Source organism: Trichomycterus rosablanca, chromosome 4, assembly GCF_030014385.1.
Source record: "Trichomycterus rosablanca isolate fTriRos1 chromosome 4, fTriRos1.hap1, whole genome shotgun sequence".
NCBI lineage: Eukaryota > Metazoa > Chordata > Actinopteri > Siluriformes > Trichomycteridae > Trichomycterus > Trichomycterus rosablanca.
The window spans coordinates 51,085,701-51,106,514 of record NC_085991.1 but is presented as its reverse complement, the minus strand read 5'-3'; the positions used below and the strand labels follow the sequence as shown (position 1 = coordinate 51,106,514).

The 20,814-nt window shown below is 42.2% G+C and overlaps 1 protein-coding gene across 1 annotated transcript; it reads left to right on the top strand.

The window, feature by feature from the left end:
- Positions 1–290: 290 nt before the first annotated feature.
- On the top strand, positions 291–16,305 carry LOC134312496 (phospholipid phosphatase 3-like). The gene is made up of 6 exons (XM_062994487.1): positions 291–399; positions 9,263–9,420; positions 11,988–12,268; positions 14,499–14,556; positions 15,306–15,482; positions 16,177–16,305. The coding sequence occupies exons 1-6, from the start codon at positions 291–293 to the stop codon at positions 16,303–16,305; spliced, it is 912 nt and encodes a 303-aa protein (XP_062850557.1).
- Positions 16,306–20,814: the final 4,509 nt, after the last annotated feature.

The window sequence follows — 20,814 nt, the reverse complement described above, 5'->3', positions numbered from 1 at the left end:
TAGAATGTATATTTAAGAAGATATATCAGTATTACTAAGTAGATGGGATTTATGAGGTCAGTAAACCAAAGTGGGCGGAGTTATGTGTAATGAAATAAGCGGGGTTTGTTGTGAGTGGGCGGAGTTTGTGTTTTACTATAGTAAAGCGCAGTGACTAGAAGCTCAGTGGTTCAGTCCTGCGCGTTAGTGCTGTTGTGTTGATTCGGGCTCAGTGTGCAGTCTGCAGGAGTTTGGAGGTTCGAGTCCCAGTTTATTTCAGTGTAATAGAGGAGTGAGCTGAGCTGAACTCAATGCAGCGGTTACTGTGTGAGAAGGTGATGGCCTCGGAGAACAGTGAGGGCAAGGACACCAGCCAGAGGAAGATCCTGGTCCTGCTCGATCTCTTCTGCCTCTTCTTGGGTGAGTTACTGTCTGATGGTGGGATTTACATCCACTGCATGATTCTCAACCTCAAGTGTGAGTTCATAAAGAATTACATTTATATATTATCCATCAGTTGGTCCATCAAACAATGTGATTTACATTCAATCTATAAGTATAATCTAATATTGGAATCGCAGCTTGTTTGCTCAGGATGTAGTGCATATGTTTTATTTTCATAACTTTGTCTTGGTCAGAGTCTAAGTGGGTCCGGGTTCCACCAGGAACACTTGGGTGCAATGCAGGAATGCACCAGGTGGGGCCAAACAAGCCAATCATGCCCACTGAGGAGTTTGTTGTGGTAGCTCAATGGTCAAGGTACTGGACCAGCAATCAGGATTTCCCTGGTTTTAGCACCACTGTTGCCTAGTTACCACAGTTGGGCCCCAAAGCAAGGCCCTTAACCATAAGATAATCCTTTATAAGATAAGATAATTCTTTATTAGTCCCACAGTGGGGAACCTGCTTGCATTGTTTAAGCAGAATTTGGAAGTCATCTTGGATAAAATCATCTGCTCAGGTTTACATAAATGTAATTGGAGGAGAGATGCTGCTTCAACCAATAACCTGGAGGGCTGTGTTTCAAACCACACATTGTTCAGTACATAGGGAAGTACTTAGGGCACACTTCTGCTCTGTGGTGAGCCGGTAGTATCAGTGCCGCTGGAGAAATGATGTCTTGTGATGCTCTCTTTATACTTTGTGTTCTTGTTTACATGCTCGATATGTTTTGACTGGAACTAGTTGCTGGGTGTTGCACATCACATGTTATTTTCTATGGCCAAAAGTATTTAGACACCTGAACATGAGCTTGCCGGACATCCTATTTCACCCTGTTTCCTTTTTTCTCAGAAAACTTCCTACAATTCTTCGAAGTATGTCTGTGAGAATTTGTGCCCATTCATTTGAAATAGCGTTTGGTCAATAAAGCCTCAGTTGATGTTCCAATTCATTCCAGAGCTGTTCATTGGGGCTGAGTTCAGGGCTCTGTGCAGGACGCTGGAGTTTCTTTAAGCCGAGCTTTTCTTCATGCCTTTATAGAGCTATGCTTTGTGCACAGGGGAGCACTCATGCTGGAAGAGGAAATGGCCTTCCCATAACAGTTGCTGCAAAGTTGGACGCGTATAATTCCTCTTTATGTTATGGATTTATTACACTTGGTAGCGATTGTGGCTGAAACACCTACATTTAACATTTAACTGAACAGTAGACGGTGTGATCAGCATGTTGAAGGTTCCTTCATCTGAACTCGAGCTCATCACAACATCCAGGGGAGATTCAGGACATGAAATTGAACCCACTATTGTTTGAGGGTTGTTGGGTTCTTTTAGGAGCTGGGGTCAAGTTTTGGTCCTCCACTCACATCACAATAAAAAGGTTCAGGTTCCTAAGCTGCTTGGGGTTCCTAAGCTGATTGGGTACCAGAGTGCCTGATTTATCTCTGTAGGAGGACGGCAGGCTGATAGGGATGTTTTGCTTAAACTGTATTCATGGTCGTTCCTGGCACCCAAAAGTATCCGGACACCTTACAATGAGCTTGCTGGACACACCGTTCCAAAGCCATCAGCATTAATACGGTGGCACCACCACCCTCTTTATTAACACAATGGCTTTACTTTTTCTTTTGGGAATCTCATAAGAACGGGTGTGTACAAAAGATCTGGATTTATTACACTTGTTACTGATTGTTGTGGCTGAAACACGTGAATTTAAAAATCAAAAGGGGCGTCTCAATACTTTCTGTAAGAATGACCAGTAGACGGTGTGATCAGCATGTTGTAGGTTCTTTCATCTGAACTAGAACTCATTAAAACATCCAGGGTGCCGGATTTCTTTTAGGAGCTGAGTTCAGGTTTTGTTCGTACCCCCCACATCACAGTATTCAGGTTCCTAAGCTACTTGATGAACTGTCTTAAGTTCTGACTGGGTACAGACCTCATGATTTATCTCTGTAGGAGGACGGCAGGCTGATAGTGATGTTTTGCTTCAACTGTATTCATAGTCGTTCCTGGCACCCATGTCTGTCAGTGCCTCTTATCTGGACACCTTACAATGAGCTTGCTGGACAACCCCACAACCACAATGACAGCCTGTACTCTTTGGGGAAGGCTTTATATGAGATTTTGAAGTGTATCTGTGGGAATTTCCTATTTCCTATTCTATATTATCCCAGTTGTTTTCAACAGCTCTGTATAGTTTCTCCACACCAAACTTCTCCACATCAATTCAGTTCAAAATTCACATCTTTACTGAGGTTGTGCATACAGGAGCGGTCATACTGGAGCAACAATGAATGAAGAAATGACCCTTCCCAAACTGCTGCCACATATTTGAAGGCGTATATATTTATTTTACATAATTGATGTTCTATATCTCACAGGAACATGTGTACAAAATATCTGGTGGGTGTCCCAGTGTGTTTGTCCACATAGTGTATCTTAAATACGACTGAACTGTAAGATCTGGGGAGCACTGGGGGGTCGGGGGAGATCAACCCATTAACATCTTAAAAGGACCCCTTATATCAGGTCTTATGCTAATTCACATTCATGGCTCATGTGTTGATTAAGTAATAACAGCCACTAACAAGCTAATGCGAGTAAATGATGTTGATCTACGTCTGCTGCTGCTGCGCAAATCCCTGCACTCTTTCTAAGTCCAGCTATCTTATCAACAGCAGGAAGTTATCTAACTGGTGAAGTACCCAGGGTGGTCTGGTATTGCCCAGAATCCCAGACTAGAATTCACCAGGACATGTAGAGAAGATGTGGAGAAGATCACGTAAAACGGTGGTATTTGTTGTTAAGTGTTTGGTTTGATGGCCGGCCACATTTGCGGCTGCGGCGGGTTCAAGATGGAAGTAGGTGTTTGGTCAACGCCGGAAATGCTGGAGTAACTGCGCTCGTCCATCAGCGCACCGACGTCCTCTGGCACGGCCTCCGCTTCTCCACCGCCGCAGCACGGTGAGGGCTGAGGGGAAAAGATCAGAGTGGTGGTGGTTTAAAGGGTTCAGATTCATGGCTACAGACTGAAGGGTTGTGAGTTCAAATCTCAGACCGATGCCGCATATGATCTACAGCTACTCAGCTGAAATCCACCACATTTGTAAATCGGTTGGATCAAATGGAAAAACTGTTCACTGAAGTTTTAGTTGTAGTCTAGCTGTTAAGGTACTGGACTAGTAATCAAGAGGTCGCTGGTTCAAGCCCCACCACTGCCAGGTTGCCACTGTTGGGTGCTTGAGCAAGGCCCTTAACACGTAATTGCTTAGACAGTATACTGTCACAGTACTGTACGTCACTTTATAAAAGCATGTCCTTATGTCCTAATGTGTAAGTTAGCCAGTAAATGGACCCAGTGTGTCCAGGTGGACCACGACCTACGTCTGGATTTAATTCCATTTAGCGTTTCTTATGCTAGAGCGCTCGAGTGGCACAGCGCTGATTTACACTAAACCACATCCACTTGGATCAAGGGTTTGAATCCTCAGTGCTTTAGACAGTCAGGCAACCTTGATTGCCTATGTCTGGAAGGAATGTATATAAAGTAAACAGTAAGATTTGTGCTTTGATTTTTACTTTTTTTTTATACACAGTATGACCAAAAGTATTTATACACCTGATCATGAGCTTGTCAGACAAAATATCATGTCAAAAACAAACTGGTATTAAAACAGAGTGACCTCTGTGTTATGTTTTCAGTTAGAACAATAGCCACACTTATGAGACGGCTTCTTACAAGACTTTGTCTGTTGGAATTTGTGCCCATTCAGTCAAAAGAGCATTTTTATGGCTGGACACTGATGTCGCGACAGCTCAGTTGATGTTCCAAAGCTGTTAAGTGGAGTTAGGGTTAGAACTCTGTGCAACACTCTTCATGTCTTTATAGATCTTGCTTTGTGCACAGGAGCACAGTCACGCCGGAATGGGAAAGGACCTTCCCTAAACTGTTTCTGCAACTTTGGACGCATGTAATTTCCTTTATATAACTGATTTATTACACCTGTTAGCAACTCTTGTGGCTGAAACATGTGAATTCAAAAATTAGAAGCCGTAGCCTAGTGGTTAAGGTGCTGGACTAGTAATCAGAAGGTCGCTGGTTCAAGCCCCACCACTGCCAGGTTGTCGCCGCTGGGCCCTTAACTCTCAAGTGCTTAGACTGTTTACTGCATCAGTAATGTAATTCGATTTAGATAAAGGCGCCTGCTAAATGTGTCCCTATTTTTTTGTCCATATAGTTTAGGTTGCTAGAAGAACGCAGATGACACCCCCCCCCACACACACACACACATTGGAAAGAGAGATATTAAGACAACAGGTGTAGCAATCGGCTCTCATTCGTCCCTCAGTTCTTCATCCGGACTAAACCTCTGTTCTGTTCAGTACTCATAACGTCAGGCTGCGTATGAAATGAAATCTCGGCAGGTTTCCTAATCAGCTTTGTGGCTACGCTGACCGCTGTGCTGCTAATGCTAAGTTCATTCAGCTGGAGCAGATTACCAAAATCCTGCCAACCTCACCGACTCGGATCAGATCAGCACAATACTGTTCATCAGCGCTGGACTAAATTGCTTCAGTTAATGTTGATTATTACTGCGAAACAATATCAGAGCTGCACCGATCAAACTGTAGGAACGTCTCTTAGGGATGTAACGATACACTCTACTCACGATGCGATTCACGATGCTGGGTTCACGATACGATTTTGTCCTGATTTTTTTAACTGAAATTGAAGACAAATTATGACAAAGTTTCCTTTTATTATTTCTCTTTAAAAAAGAAAAAAAACTTTTTATTATCTAAATAATGTACATCCTTTTATTTCTGAGGTAGGTACAAACTACACAAAACAACTTTGAATTAATTAATTCGGCTAAAAAATCTTGGGACGGCACGGTGGCTCGGTGGGTAGCACTGTCGCCTCACAGCAAGAAGGTCCTGGGTTCCATCCCGGGGGGGGGGGGGGGTCCGGGTAGGTTCTGTGCAAAGTTTGCATGTTCTCCCCGTGTCTGCGTGGGTTTCCTCCGGGAGCTCCGGTTTCCTCCCACAGTCCAAAAACATGCGGTCAGGTTAATTGCAGACACTGAATACCCCTAAAATACTTAAATAAAAATATAAAAATAAATAAAATTAAGTTAAATTAAAATAAGTTTAATTTCCTTCGGGATCAATAAAGTATCTATCTATCTATCTATCTATCTAAAAGTGAATGGGTGTGTGTGTCTGTGTGTGTGTGTGTGTGTGTGTCTGCCCTGCGATGGACTGGCGTCCCATCCAGAGTGTTACTGTGTGCCTGGGATAAGCGGATAAGAAAATTAATGAATGAAAAACCTTGAATCTAGCAACCAGGCATATAGCACCAGTGACGTCAACCAGGCGAGGTGAATAGCGCAAGTGCCCTCTGCTCTTTGAAGTGAATATCGATTCATCTTGCATGTCAAATCAATTTGAATCGTGGATTTTTTATCGGGCACCTATGTCGCAATCAGTCAATCAACCAACCAATCAACACCCAGTACAGTGAATCCATTAGTAACACAATCACTCACTCACACCTAGAGCTAATTATGAATATTTATCTCTGCATGCGTTTGAAAGGTGGGTTGGGGTTCAGTCTAGACAGAGAGCACGCAGAATTAACACACACACCGCAGTGAAAAATTACTGTGTGTGTAGCAGTATTACAGCAGTTGTTGGGATGCATGGAATGCACGTTAATTCAGCTCACGTTTCTCACCGGTGTTTTTAAGCGCTCTGAGCCGGTACCTCAGACGAGGGTGTGAGTGGGTTCATTCCAAACACCTCCGTAAATGAACTCCAGACCCACGGCAGACCAGAGTCCGGACTGGTACTGGATGCATTAAACACACTCAGAAACGTTAATCCGTCGCTCACGGCTTTATGAAATAAAAAACAGCTTAACAGGGCAGGAATGTGCAAGAGTAATGAACACGAACGTCAGAACCAGCTCAGAAACACAATCAGTATAAACTGTGCACAGGTTCCTCAAAACAGGTGCGAAAAAAACAATCAGTATAAACTGTGCACAGGTTCCTAAAAACAGGAGGAAAAACAAACCAAAATGAGCAGCAAAATCCTCCCAATCACCACGAAACACTCCACGCCACTTCTATTAGCTTAAGAGAAACCAAGAATTTAAAAAAGTTAAAGCTAAAATATGTTCTTTAAAAAATAATTTTCTTGAAGCTAATATAAGAACCTAAGCTAAAGCACGTTATTTAAAACAACATATTTGTTTCCTTTATGGTAATAAAAACTAAGCTAAACACTTTCTTTATTCTAATAGAAGAAGCTAATCTAAAAAAAATAACTTTCTTTAAAAAAGTGTTTCCCTAAAGCTAACTGAAGAAGCCAAGCTGAAATTGCTTTCTAAAAATATTTGTTTCCTGTAAGCTATTAGAAGCTAAGCTAAAACACTTGTGTGTTCTTTTAAATGTTTTTTCTTTAGGCTTATAGAAGACGCTAAGCTAAACACTTAACTTTATTCTGTTTCCTTTAAGCTAATAATAGAATCTAAGCTAAAACACGTTATTTAAAAATGTATTTGTTTCCTTTAAGCTAATAGAAGCTAAGCAAAAATATTTTTAATTTATGTTGTCTGTAAGCTAGTCGAAGCTTAGCTATAACACGCTTTTATTAGCTTAAATGAAACAAATATTTTTAAAAGAAAGTTAAGCTAAAAAGACTAACCTTTCTTGTAAATAAAATATTGTTCTCTATAGACTAGAAGGAGAAGCTAAGCTGAAACACTTTCTTTAAAAATATAGTTTTCTATAATCTAGGAGAAGCTAAGCTAAAACACATTTTTTAACATTCAACATCAGTGCCTGACCTCACTTTGAATATATTAATTGAATGGGCACAAATTTCCACAGGCACAGTCCAAAGACATGTATAAAACAGGGACCAATTCAGTATAAATGAACATGTTGGACATCTCATTGGAATGAGATGTCCAACAAGCTCATGGTCGTGTGCCAGTACTTGTGTCCATATGGTTTACATTTTAGCCTCTCTTTAAATTATAATTTCTGTTAGCCATGTTAGCATCGTCATATACCAGTCATATCCTGACTGAGCAGCTACATCCAGTCAGAGGAAGCTCTCGTTTTAGGTTCTGCACAAGTCTGCAGGGTTTCCTTCGCCCTGTCGTACCCATTTTATTTATTTATTTCTCCAGAATAAACACTCGGCTCTTTGTTTGAGATGCTACGTTTCACTCAGTATTTCCTGATAGTTCAGTTCAAAGCTAGCATTGCTGCTGTTGGCCGGAGTACAGAAAGAAAAACCCATTTGATCTGTGTTCTCTACCCCAGAACCCTATCAGATCTCACACTGACGTGTTTCATGTTCTTCGAACCCGAGGCCGTACGATCCGCTCCTGATGTCGAGTAGCTCCAGTAAACACTCAGGGCTATTATACGCTGGTGAAAACATCTTCCGCAGTAATTAGCTGTGTTGTGGTCTGGAAGATCTCAGATCCAGCTGGATTAGCACGCTTCAGAGAGAAAGCCCTGGAGGAGGAACCTTACAAGAACCACATGCTGTTCCTGAAGCTTCACTGAATAAAGCAGAACGTGTGGGTGAAGCAGAACACAGATACACATACGCTCACAGTGTCCTCAAGGCCCTTTCCTGTTCCTGCATGGAGAGAAGCTCCTGCACAGAGTCCTGACCTCAACCCCACTCAGCAGCTTTGAAATGAATCGGAACACCAACTGAGGCTTGATAGCATACAAATGCTCTTTTGACTAAATCATCACAAATTTCCACAGAAATACTTAAAAGCACATCACAGTCACTCTATTTATTGTAATACTTTTTGTTTTTGACATTGGACATCCAGCAAGCTCATGGTCAGGCGTCCAAATAGTTGTGGCCATGTTGTGTACATATTAATTTATTTTTATTTATATATTTGTTCTCACTGCCTCTTTCTCTTTATTTCTTTACTTTTCTTTATTTCTTTCTTTTTTTCTTTCTTTCTTTTATGTTTATTTATTCAGTTCTTTCTTTTTTTATTTGTTTATTTCTTTATTTTTCTTTTATTGTGTATTTATTTATTTTTCTTTCTTTTTTTATTAATTTATTGATTTATGTATTTTCTTACTTTCATTTTCTTTCTTTTTCTTTCTTTTTTTACTTATTTTTCTTTCTTTCATTGTTTATATATTTATTTATTTTTCATTGTTTATTTTTCTTTCTTTTTAATTATCTTTTTTCTTTCTTTCTTGTTTATTTATTTTTCTTTATTCATTTGTCTTTCTTTTTCTTTCTTTCTTCCTTTTTTAATTATTTATTTATTTTTCTTTCTTTCTTTCTTTTTTCTTTCTTTCTTTTCTTTTTTAATTATCTTTTTTTTCTTTTTCTTTCTTTCTTTCTTTTTCTTTCTTTCTTGTTTATTTATTTTTCTTTCTTTCTTGTTTATTTATTTATTTATTTTTCTTTCTTTATTGATTTTTCTTTCTTTAGTTATTTTTCTTTTTTCTTTTTTTCTTTCTTCCTTTTTAATGATTTTTTTTTCTTTATTCATTTTTCTTTCTTTCTTTTTCTTTCTTTCTATCCTCTTTTTTCTATCGCTTGTTTTTTTTTCACTGCCTTACTTTTTTTTCTTTATTTCTTTTTGCTGCCTCTTTTTTTTATCTTTTTCTTCATTTTCACTGTTTCTTTTCTCTCTTTACATTTTTAGTTTTTCTTTCTCTATGTTGCTTCTCACTGTCTCTTTATTCTTTATACCGTTCTCTTTATTTCTTGTCATGTCTGACCACTGTTACAGCCTCCTGATAACCTCATGCTGTAATGTCTCTTCTTTCTCTCTGTAGCCGGTTTGCCGTTCCTGATCATCGAGTCCAGCGCTATTCGGCCGTACCGCTGCGGCTTTTACTGCAACGATGAGTCCATCAAATACCCAGCCAAGAACGGAGAGACCATCAGCGATGGCGTGTTATCGGCAGCAGGCACCATCATTGTCATCCTCTCGGTATGTTTCCTTTTTACTAAAACTAAAATTTTTATAATATTAATAAAAATAATAAAAGCACAAAAAGTGAAAACTTACTGAATTTAAATTAATTCCACAATTTCCCTTCGGGGATTAATAAAGTACTCAATCAATCAATCAAAATCGTCATTTTTTTTACTGCCTCATTCTTTCTACTTTCTATTTAATTATTTTTACTCAGTAGGTTTTTACATTTGTTACAAAAAATGAATAAATAAACATAAAAATAAAGTAAAATCAAATAACAATAAAAAAAATCGTTGGTTGTTGGTTGGCTTTGATTTTTTATTTAAATTCAGTAAGGTCTGACCGTTTTGTGCTTTTATTATTAAAATATATATATTTTTAGTTTTATTTCCTTTTTATCATTTTTAAATTGTACCCCCCAGGTCTTTATGTAGACACTGGCTGGTAGCACAGTATCGATTCAAACCCTGGATCCCTGCGATAGTGAGCTAGGGTAATTTACAGCTGCACCATTCGATCGCATCAGCTGGAGCGCAGGAACTGAGGCATTGTTTACCAGCATCAGTGCTCTTTTGACTGCATGAGCACAAAGTCTTGTGAAAAGCCTTCTAAGAAGAGTGGCTGTTGTTCTAGCTGAAAATATCACATAGCAGTCTCTCTATTTTGGTCAGGTGTCTGATTACTTTTGGCTTCTTACATAAAATAAAAGTATGTCTGTGGGGATTTGTACCTATATGGTCAAATGAGTTTATATAGCTGGGCACTGATGTTGATGTTCCGGTTCATTTCAGAGCTGTTGAGTGGGGCTGAGGTCAGAGCTCTTTATGGACCTTGCTTTGTGCACAGGGGTACAGTCATGATGGAACAGGCAGGGACCTTCCTTAAACTGTTGCTGCAAAGTTCAAAGCATAGAATTTCCTTTATATAATTGATTCTTTACACTTGTTAGGATGTCTTGTGGCTGAAACACATACATTTAAAAATTAGAAGTGATGTCCCAATACTTTTGTCCATGCAGTGGTTTTGATTCACTGTGACCACAGAAACCCGAACCCCCTCGTACTCCTCTGATCTGTCATCTACAGTCCCGAAACGGAACCGGTCCCGTGTCTGCTGCTCCCTCACCCCACTGTTTGTACAGTCCATGCAGGCGTTTTCACCTCCTAAAAAACAGGGCGTGTGGGGGTTCCTGCCGGGTTCGTGTAACCCAGGAATGTCCAGGTGTTTCCGCCCGAGCCCGAAATCCTGATGAAGGAACATGAGAACGTAAACCTGCTCTCAGAGTCCGAGGGGCCCCGGGTTTCAGACTGAGGGCCGGAGAGCACAACACCAGCGTGAGAGTGCAGGTCCAGCTCAGCACTTTGTTTTATTGGAACCAGACTCGCACCCCTCAGACCCCCCCCCCCCCCCCCCCATCCCCCCCTACCCTTCCTAAATCCCCCTCGTAAACATCTCTGCGCTCTTCGGGGAGCAGACAGACGAGGGACGTCAGGGCTCAGACATGTGGACCAGATTAGAATCGTACTGCAGAAAAACAAACCCGCACAGATTCCTCAGAAAGAGCGACATGATGTTCATCATCACTGATCAACATGTGTCCATAATCATCTTTATTATACAGCTCTAACTAACACTGATCAACACGTGTCCATAATCATCTTTATTATACAGCTCTAACTAACACTGATCAACACGTGTCCATAATCATCTTTATTATACAGCTCTAACTAACACTGATCAACACGTGTCCATAATCATCTTTTCATCATTATAACCCTATCACCATCACCGGTGCTATCACCACTCAGGTCTCTCCATACAGACATGATTAGCTGTGTCTGGGTCTTTTTAAAAAAAAAATTTTCAGTTATCTCTCTGTCTTTATGCACTTTCTTTAATTTTAGCTATTTCTTACTTTCTCTTTATTTCTTTTTACTGCCTCTTTTCTTTCTTTTTTTATCGTTTCATTTCTTTTCACTGCCTCATTATTATTATTTTTTTTTACTGTCTTTTTCATACTTTTTTTTCATTGCCTCTTTCTTTTTTTCTTTCTCTTCATTTCTTCTCACTGCCTCATTTTTGCTTTTGTTCTTCCTTTCTTTCTCTTCATTTCTTCTCACTGCCTCTTTCTCATTCTTTCCTTCTCTTTATTTCGTTCCATGTCTTCTTTTCATGGCTGCCTCCTTTGTTCATCTTGTTTTCTCACATCCTCTTTTTCTTTCTTTCTTACTTTCTCTCTTTATTTCTTTTTATTTTCTTTCTCCTCATTTCTTTTCACTTCCTTTCTTTTTTCTTTTTGTATTTTGTTTCACTGCCCCTTTTTGTTCTTTTTGTTTTTTTCATTCATCTTACATTCTTGCATTTTTTTTCTTTTATTGTTTCATTTGTTTTCATTGCCTCTTTCTTCCTCTGCCTCCTCTTTCTTGTGTTTTTACTCTCTTTTGTTCATTTTCTTTTTTTCTTTTCACTGCCTCTTTCTTTTGTTGTCCTTTTCTCTTCATTTCTTTTCCTTGAATATTTTTTTATCTTTTTCTTCTCGTTATTGAACCCTCGCTTCTCTCTGCCTCGTCTCCTCACAGATCACTATAGGAGAGAGTTACAGGATTCACTACCTGCACGAGGGTTCGAACGGCTTCGTGAGGAACCCGTACCTGTCTGCGCTCTATAAGCAGGTGGGCGTTTTTATCTTCGGCTGTGCTATCAGCCAGTCCTTCACCGACATCGGCAAGGTGTCAGTGGGCCGGCTGCGACCTCACTTCCTGGACGTGTGCAGGCCCGACTACTCCCGGATCAACTGCTCGCTGGGTTACATCACTGACTACATCTGCACCGGGGAGGACAGCAGGGTTCAAGAGGCCAGGTACGATACACCCAGAGGAATAAACAGGGCGTGGCTTCCTTCCTTCAGACCTACTTGATGCAATAGTCCCAGGTAGATTCATTACTGTTTAGTGCTTCCTCTATTCTGAGATAATTGCTTGCACTGTGGTTCGGTGCAGTCCTAAAGTCTGAAACATGGCTATGAATCTTTCTGCTCAGGGCAGGCACAGCTTCCCCCCTTTCAAAGCATAGTCAATCATGTCTGTATATATGCCTGGCCGGTTGATAGCACAGCTGAGATTCGAACCCTGGATCTCAACACATGTGGGCCAGCGTATTACACTGCTCTTTATTTTCTTAACTCTGAATGCTGTAATATTGAGGCGTAGTGTTCCTGTAGAAACTTTAAGTTGGCTGCTTAAGTGATCAAGCATGTACTATTGGGCCAAAAGTATGTGGACACCTGACTACAAGCTCATTTGATATATCATTTCAAAACCACAGACATTAATAAATAAGTAAGTGAATCTTTTAAGGATTGTAAGATCAGAAGCTGGTGTTGCTCAAGAAGGCCGAGCTCACAGTTGACATTCCAGTTCATCCCAAAGACATTGAGGCTCTGTGCAACAGGGTTCTGGAGTTATCTCAACAGCACTGAATTTACTGGAAGGACCACAAAGTTGGAAGCGTCCTTTATTTTGTATACAATCCAAGCGATTGAAGGATTAGGGCCTTGCTCAGGGGCCCAACAGTGGCAACCTGCACAGTGGTAGATCCTAAAGCAATGAACTTCTGATTACTAGAGCAGAACTTTACAATAAGGAAGGGTGTCCACATACTTTTGGCCATATAGCGTGAATACATACTGTACAAGTCTACAGATTGAAACCCGCATTTCCTCTAACGTCAGCGTTACTCTGTGTGTGGTTATGTAATGATATTAGCATGCTACGCTGCTGTATTATCTGCACTAATATCATTACGCAGACTGATGGATTAGCAGAACTTCCTCCACCTGTTGGTCCATGGTTCTGGTTTAACACTGTGTAGCCAAAAGTATCTGGACACCTTAAATTGAGCTTGCTGGACACCCAGTTCCAAAAGCACAGACATTAATATGGTGGCACCACCACCGTCCTCTTTTTTAAAGCAGTGACAGTATTTACTTTTTTGAGAAGAGTGTCACTGTGTGAATTTGTGCCTGTTTATGAGGTCAGGCTGCCTTCAGTGTTCCAAATTATTCCAGTTGTTTTCGGCAGGGTTAAAGGTCAGGGTTCTGTATAGTCTCTCCACACCAAAACATTTACACATTGAATAAAGCAGATGCTATCATCCAAAGCAGCTTACAATTATAACTGATAGTGTCTGAGCAATTGAGGGTTGAGGGCCTGGTTTAGGGGCCCAACAGTGGCAGCTTGGCGGTGGTGAGGCTTGCTAGTCCAGTACCTTAAACACAGGTTTGGTTCCACCAGAAGACAATGAACGCAGGCAGATATACCCTCGTTAGGTCACCAATCCATTACAGCCACCACCCCCAGAAACAACTGATAGCACCGCTGAGATTCGAACCCTGGATACGCTGGACCCTGGGCCAGCGTATTAGACTCTCAATGCTGTAATATCAAGGAGTAGTGTTCCTGTAGAAACTTTAAGTTGACATTTAACCACTAAGCTTCCACTGCTCTAGTAAATAACTGCTAAATCGCACATCTTACAGGCTGTAACTCTGAGGGGGGCGGCCAGATTCATACCCAAAACCACCAGACCACATCACACTGGAGGAACGGGAAATGGCCCTTCCCAAACTGTTGCCACATATTTGGATGCATATAGTTCATTCTACATAACTGATTTTATACATCTGATAGGAACAGGTTTGTTGGCAGAATATCAGAACACGTGAACTATGAGGAACCTCCATCAGTCCAACATCTAATAGTTCCCTCAATGTGCAATATTTTTTCTCATGTGCAATTATTATTTGTAATTATTTGTAAATATTTTAGTTTTTCAGAGTTTTTTCTGACTTTTTATTATTATTATTGTTATACACTGTACTTTTTATTGTCTATTTTTTTGTACTGAGTGCTTTACTGTCCCTTCGCTGCTGCAACACTGTGAATAATAAAGGATTATCTTATCTGATCTTATCTCACCCTCACATCTACCAGTGTTATGAAATAGTCCCTGCATGCACTGCTTTATTGGTGGGTGGTTTTAATCTTTTGACTCATAATTCAGTACTAATGATGTCCTTAATCTCTCCACAGGAAGTCCTTCTTCTCAGGCCACGCCTCGTTCTCCTTGTACACCATGCTTTATTTGGCTGTAAGTATCATGACACCCATTTATTCACCCATCTGTCCATTTATTTAATGAAACTGCTCCAACATTCATTCATGTATTTATTGTGTGTTTCACCACCGCTTTATCCTGGTCAGGGTCGTGGTGGATCAATTAATTGGGTGAAAGGCAGAAAACACCCTAGACAGGTTGCCAGTACATCACAGGGCAAACACACACACACATTCATTAACCCACACAGACACGGGGAGAACATGCAAACTCCACTCTGGCCGGGGAATCGAACCCAGGCCCTTCTTGTCGTGAGGCGACAGTGCTACCCACCAAGCCAGCTGTTTTTACAGTTTCCCACAGCGCTCAAAGCTCAGTCCAATTGAGCTTTGACCCAGTTTTCCGCTGAGCTTCTCGAAGCGCCGCCAATGAGACGAACTGTTTACATGATGTAGTCAGCAGTGAAGCACAGACACGGTGGAGAGAGAAACGGATTCAACATGACCAGCTTTAGAATGAACTGGACAACAACATCAGCGTGTCATATTTGGACTGAATGGGCACAAATTCCCACGGACTCGTGAGAAGCCTTTGAGAAGCTAGGCTGTTGCTATGGTCACTCTTTTTTAATAGCACTTGTCCAACAAGCTCATAGTCAAGTGTCCAAATACTTTTGTCTATATAGTGTATATACAGTACATGTAATATTGTGTGTGTATCCCATGATGGCTCTGTTAGGATTTGATCCATGACTAACTGCATCCTGCTTTGTGTTTGTCTAGCTGTACCTGCAGTCCAGGTTCACCTGGGAAGGGGCCCGACTCCTGCGGCCCCTGGTGCAGTTTACGCTCCTCATGATGGCGTTCTACACCGGATTATCGCGCGTCTCCGATCACAAACACCACCCCACCGACGTGCTGGCTGGATTCGTACAGGGTGCCCTGGTGGCCTACTTCATGGTGAGAACATACAAGTACAGATACACTATGTTGCCAAAAGTATGTGGACACCCATCCTGATCACTGAGTTCAGGTGTTTGTGCCTCAGTTAAACTTCATGGTAACACCTAGTACATAGTGGGTTGGTTTCACAGACAGGGATTAAGCCTAGTCCTAGACTACACAGCATTTTGAATGGAGATTCTCCATTTAAAGCAAAATGTAGTCCTGGACTAGCCTTAATCCCTGTCTGTGAAACCAACCCAGTGAGATCAATGATGATCTGGTTTAAAACAGTATGACCTTAGTGTGGAGGAGCTTTGGTGGCCTGAACAGACCCTTGATCTCAACCCCACTGAAGACCCCAGCCAATGCCTGACCTCTCAACTGCACAAATTCCCACAGGCACACTAGTATCTTGTGGGACAGCTCCATAAGCAGGCCTGTGGTTTTGAAATAGGATGTCCATCAAGTGCGTGGCCAGGTGTCCACATACTTTTGGCATATGTATGGTGTAAATAATGTCACACACAGGGTTTGTTTCCCAGACAGGGATTAAGGCTAGTCCAGGACTACATTTTGCTTTAAATGGAGAATCTCCATTCAAAATGCTGTGTAGTCTAGGACTAGGCTTAATCCCTGTCTGTGAAACCAACCCACAGAGTCCACATAATTATTTTCTTACCCCCAAACCCTTTTGTGTTTCATCTCTCAGGTTTTTTACGTGTCGGACCTTTTCAAGTCCAAGGACGGAGGTTCTTCCCTCCCGCCAACTCCCATAAAGAAAGACCTTCTGCAACCGGTGGACATCAGAGAACGCAACAACCCTCTGGCTTTAGCATGACGCTAAGGCTAACATCCTATCATAGACACTCTATAAACCTAGCCCGCGCGGGCTCGCCGAGTCGTCGGGCCGCTGCTGGGTCTCCGCCCGCCGGCCGGCAAGCCGCCACTGGACTGCTCTAAACCACATGTAAAGCTTACTGTGCCAAACCGACGCCACGATGGACTTCAGGCATGAACCCCGCCTCGACGCGGGGGCGACGCCGAGCTCCAAATCTCCGAGTCTCTGTGTAAAGTTGTTGTTTTTGTGTGAAGCGTATAAGCTGTGAGGTGCGACGGGTTCTTTCTTCATGTGAAAGAACAAATTCCTGACCCTGGGGGAGGGTTTTTAATAGAACTGGCAACCATGCACTGCAAAGCGAAAACATCTGGAATGAAGGCTGATTTGGGGCCTGTAGTAATTATTGAGTGCTTTATCATAGTACTTGTGCAAGTACACCCATGGGACACAAAAGTATTGGGACACCTTTTAAAATTTGAAATCAATTATATTTACAGCATTTATTCAAAGCGGCTTTACAGTACTGTGACAGTATATTTTGGCTAAACAATTAAGGGTTAAGGGCCTTGCTCAGGGGCCTAACAGTGGCAACCTGGCAGTGGTGGGGCTTAAACCAGCGACCTTTTGATTACTAGTCCAGTGCATTAACCACTAGGCTACAACTGCCTTTATATAAAGAAAATGATACGCCTCGGGCAAGCCGTAGCCTAGAGGTTAAGGTACTGGACTAGTAATCAGAAGGATGCTGGTTCAAGCCCCACCACTGCCAGGTTGTCACTGTTGGGCCCTTGAGCAAGGCCCTTAACCCTCAATTGCTCAGACTTTGTACTGTAACTGTAATGTGACGTGCTGACACCTGGTGGGACTGTACGTGAAGGTTGGTGTCTCCAGGTGCCCACACAGACACACGATTGGCTGTGTGTCTGTAGGGGGCGGGACAATGGCTGACAAACATCAGTGCCCGGCCATACAGATGCTTTTTTGACAGCATGGGCACAAATTCCCACAGATATTCAATAAACAGCCACTTTTCTGAAAAGCCCTGAGGTTTTTTCTTTTATTACTGTAGAATGGCAGTTAAGGTAGTCTGGGGGTTAAGGTACTGGACTAGTAATCAGAAGGTTGCTGGTTCAATCCCCACCACTGCCAGGTGTCACTGTTGGACACTTGAGCAAAGCCCATAAACCTCAATTGCTTGGACAATATACTGTCACAGTACTGTAAGTCGCTTTGGGTAAAAGCAATCACTAAATGCTGTCTGTTTTTGAAATGGGATGTCCGACATGCACATGATCAGGTGTCTGAATACTTTTGGTCTCAATATGTGAAAACAATTCCTGTCCTGGTTCACGAATCGGGGCTGAATTTCATGGGCTCACAACACACCTCTCCATTTTCAGGTATTTATAGTGACACCCTTACCCTAGATCAGACATACATAGCAAAGTTCGGGGCGCTCGGGTGGCACAGCGGTACATTACGCTAATCTACGACCGCTTGGAACCCGGGTTCAAATCCCCAGCCAGTCGGGTGTCTAAATACAAAAACGATTGGCTGTGTCTGAGGGGGGAGGGTTGGTGGCCGAGGCCCTGCGATTGGGATTACTGCACTGTACCCAGTGATTTCAATTTCAAGAAACTGGACCCAGCAAGACCCTGACCAGGATAAACCAGTGATAAAACATAAAAGTATTGCATTTATGATGGTGGCTGAAATACCTTTGATCTTTGAAGTGTGGTGGTATGGCAGTGCTGTCATTCCCCTAATTTGGCGCTCTGGTGGCACAGAGGCAAAGTATGCTGTGCCACTAATGCTGAGATCTGGGGAACCAGGGTTCAAATCTCAGCAGTGCTATCAGGCGGTGAGGCATCTGCATGGACATGAATGGCATAAACATCCAAGGGGTGGAAACCTCCAGGCCACAGGGAGTGCCAGTCCCAAGCCCGGATAGAAATAGGTTTGCTCAAAAAGGGCATCCGGCATAAAACTGTGCCGAGTTTGGTATGCGGACCAGATCCGATATGCCGACCCCCTCATTGAGAGGTGTGGGGTGAGACCGTGAGCTCCAGACCCGATTTGTTAGACTCCACTGTTACTGTGTTGTAGAAGGACGCGTTATTCAGCGTCTCAGTATCGTGTGTAAATGTTCACGTAACGGATCGTATCGGGCCCTTCGTTATTAAATAGGGGCCACGTTCACGTCCTGACTAAAAGAACACTATTCTTGTATAATTCTGTGGTGAGAGGAGTCAGTACCGCTGTATTTACTGTGTGTGTCGTGTATGAATGTGTGTTTGATGATGATGATGATGGTATAATCACATGTGGTTGAGAGACCAGTATAAAAGGGTCTCTGCAGATTTCGAGGCTGGGAACCTACGAATCTGTGTTTTTTTTATCTGAAATATATTTTTGTGTAACCGTGAAGACTGTGGATCTTAAAAGCTCTTCTGATACCACTTACTAATAAAGGTGCTTTCAAATGTGAAGGTTTTTATTCTCTCTCAATTTATTCTGCTGGAGAGAAGAGAAACAGAATTCAGCCATTCACTCATCCACCCATTTATTCACTCACCTACTTATCCACCCCTCCATCTATCCACTCATTCACTCATCCACCCATTTATTCACTCACCTACTTATCCACCCCTCCATCTATCCACTCATTCACTCATCCACCCATTTATTCACTCACCTACTTATCCACCCCTCCATCTATCCACTCATTCACTCATCCACCCATTTATTCACTCACCTACTTATCCACCCCTCCATCTATCCACTCATTCACTCATCCACCCATTTATTCACTCACCTACTTATCCACCCCTCCATCTATCCACTCATTCACTCATCCACCCATTTATTCACTCACCTACTTATCCACCCCTCCATCTATCCACTCATTCACTCATCCACCCATTTATTCACTCACCTACTTATCCACCCCTCCATCAATCCACTCATTCACTCATCCACCCATTTATTCACTCACCTACTTATCCACCCCTCCATCTATCCACTCATTCACTCATCCACCCATTTATTCACTCACCTACTTATCCACCCCTCCATCTATCCACTCATTCACTCATCCACCCATTTATTCACTCACCTACTTATCCACCCCTCCATCTATCCACTCATTCACTCATCCACCCATTTATTCACTCACCTACTTATCCACTCCTCCATCTATCCACTCATTCACTCATCCACCCATTTATTCACTCACCTACTTATCCACCCCTCCATCTATCCACTCATTCACTCATCCACCCATTTATTCACTCACCTACTTATCCACCCCTCCATCTATCCACTCATTCACTCATCCACCCATTTATTCACTCACCTACTTATCCACCCCTCCATCTATCCACTCATTCACTCATCCACCCATTTATTCACTCACCTACTTATCCACCCCTCCATCTATCCACTCATTCACTCATCCACCCATTTATTCACTCACCTACTTATCCACCCCTCCATCTATCCACCCATTCACTCATCCACCCATTTATTCACTCACCTACTTATCCACCCCTCCATCTATCCACTCATTCACTCATCCACCCATTTATTCACTCACCTACTTATCCACCCCTCCATCTATCCACTCATTCACTCATCCACCCATTTATTCACTCACCTACTTATCCACCCCTCCATCTATCCACTCATTCACTCATCCACCCATTTATTCACTCACCTACTTATCCACCCCTCCATCAATCCACTCATTCACTCATCCACCCATTTATTCACTCACCTACTTATCCACCCCTCCATCTATCCACTCATTCACTCATCCACCCATTTATTCACTCATCTACTTATCCACCCCTCCATCTATCCACTCATTCACTCATCCACCCATTTATTCACTCACCTACTTATCCACCCCTCCATCAATCCACTCATTCACTCATCCACCCATTTATTCACTCACCTACTTATCCACCCCTCCATCTATCCACTCATTCACTCATCCACCCATTTATTCACTCACCTACTTATCCACCCCTCCATCAATCCACTCATTCACTCATCCACCCATTTATTCACTCACCTACTTATCCACCCCTCCATCTATCCACTCATTCACTCATCCACCCATTTATTCACTCACCTACTTATCCACCCCTCCATCTATCCACTCATTCACTCATCCACCCATTTATTCACTCACCTACTTATCCACCCCTCCATCAATCCACTCATTCACTCATCCACCCATTTATTCACTCACCTACTTATCCACCCCTCCATCTATCCACTCATTCACTCATCCACCCATTTATTCACTCACCTACTTATCCACCCCTCCATCTATCCACTCATTCACTCATCCACCCATTTATTCACTCACCTACTTATCCACCCCTCCATCTATCCACTCATTCACTCATCCACCCATTTATTCACTCACCTACTTATCCACCCCTCCATCTATCCACTCATTCACTCATCCACCCATTTATTCACTCACCTACTTATCCACCC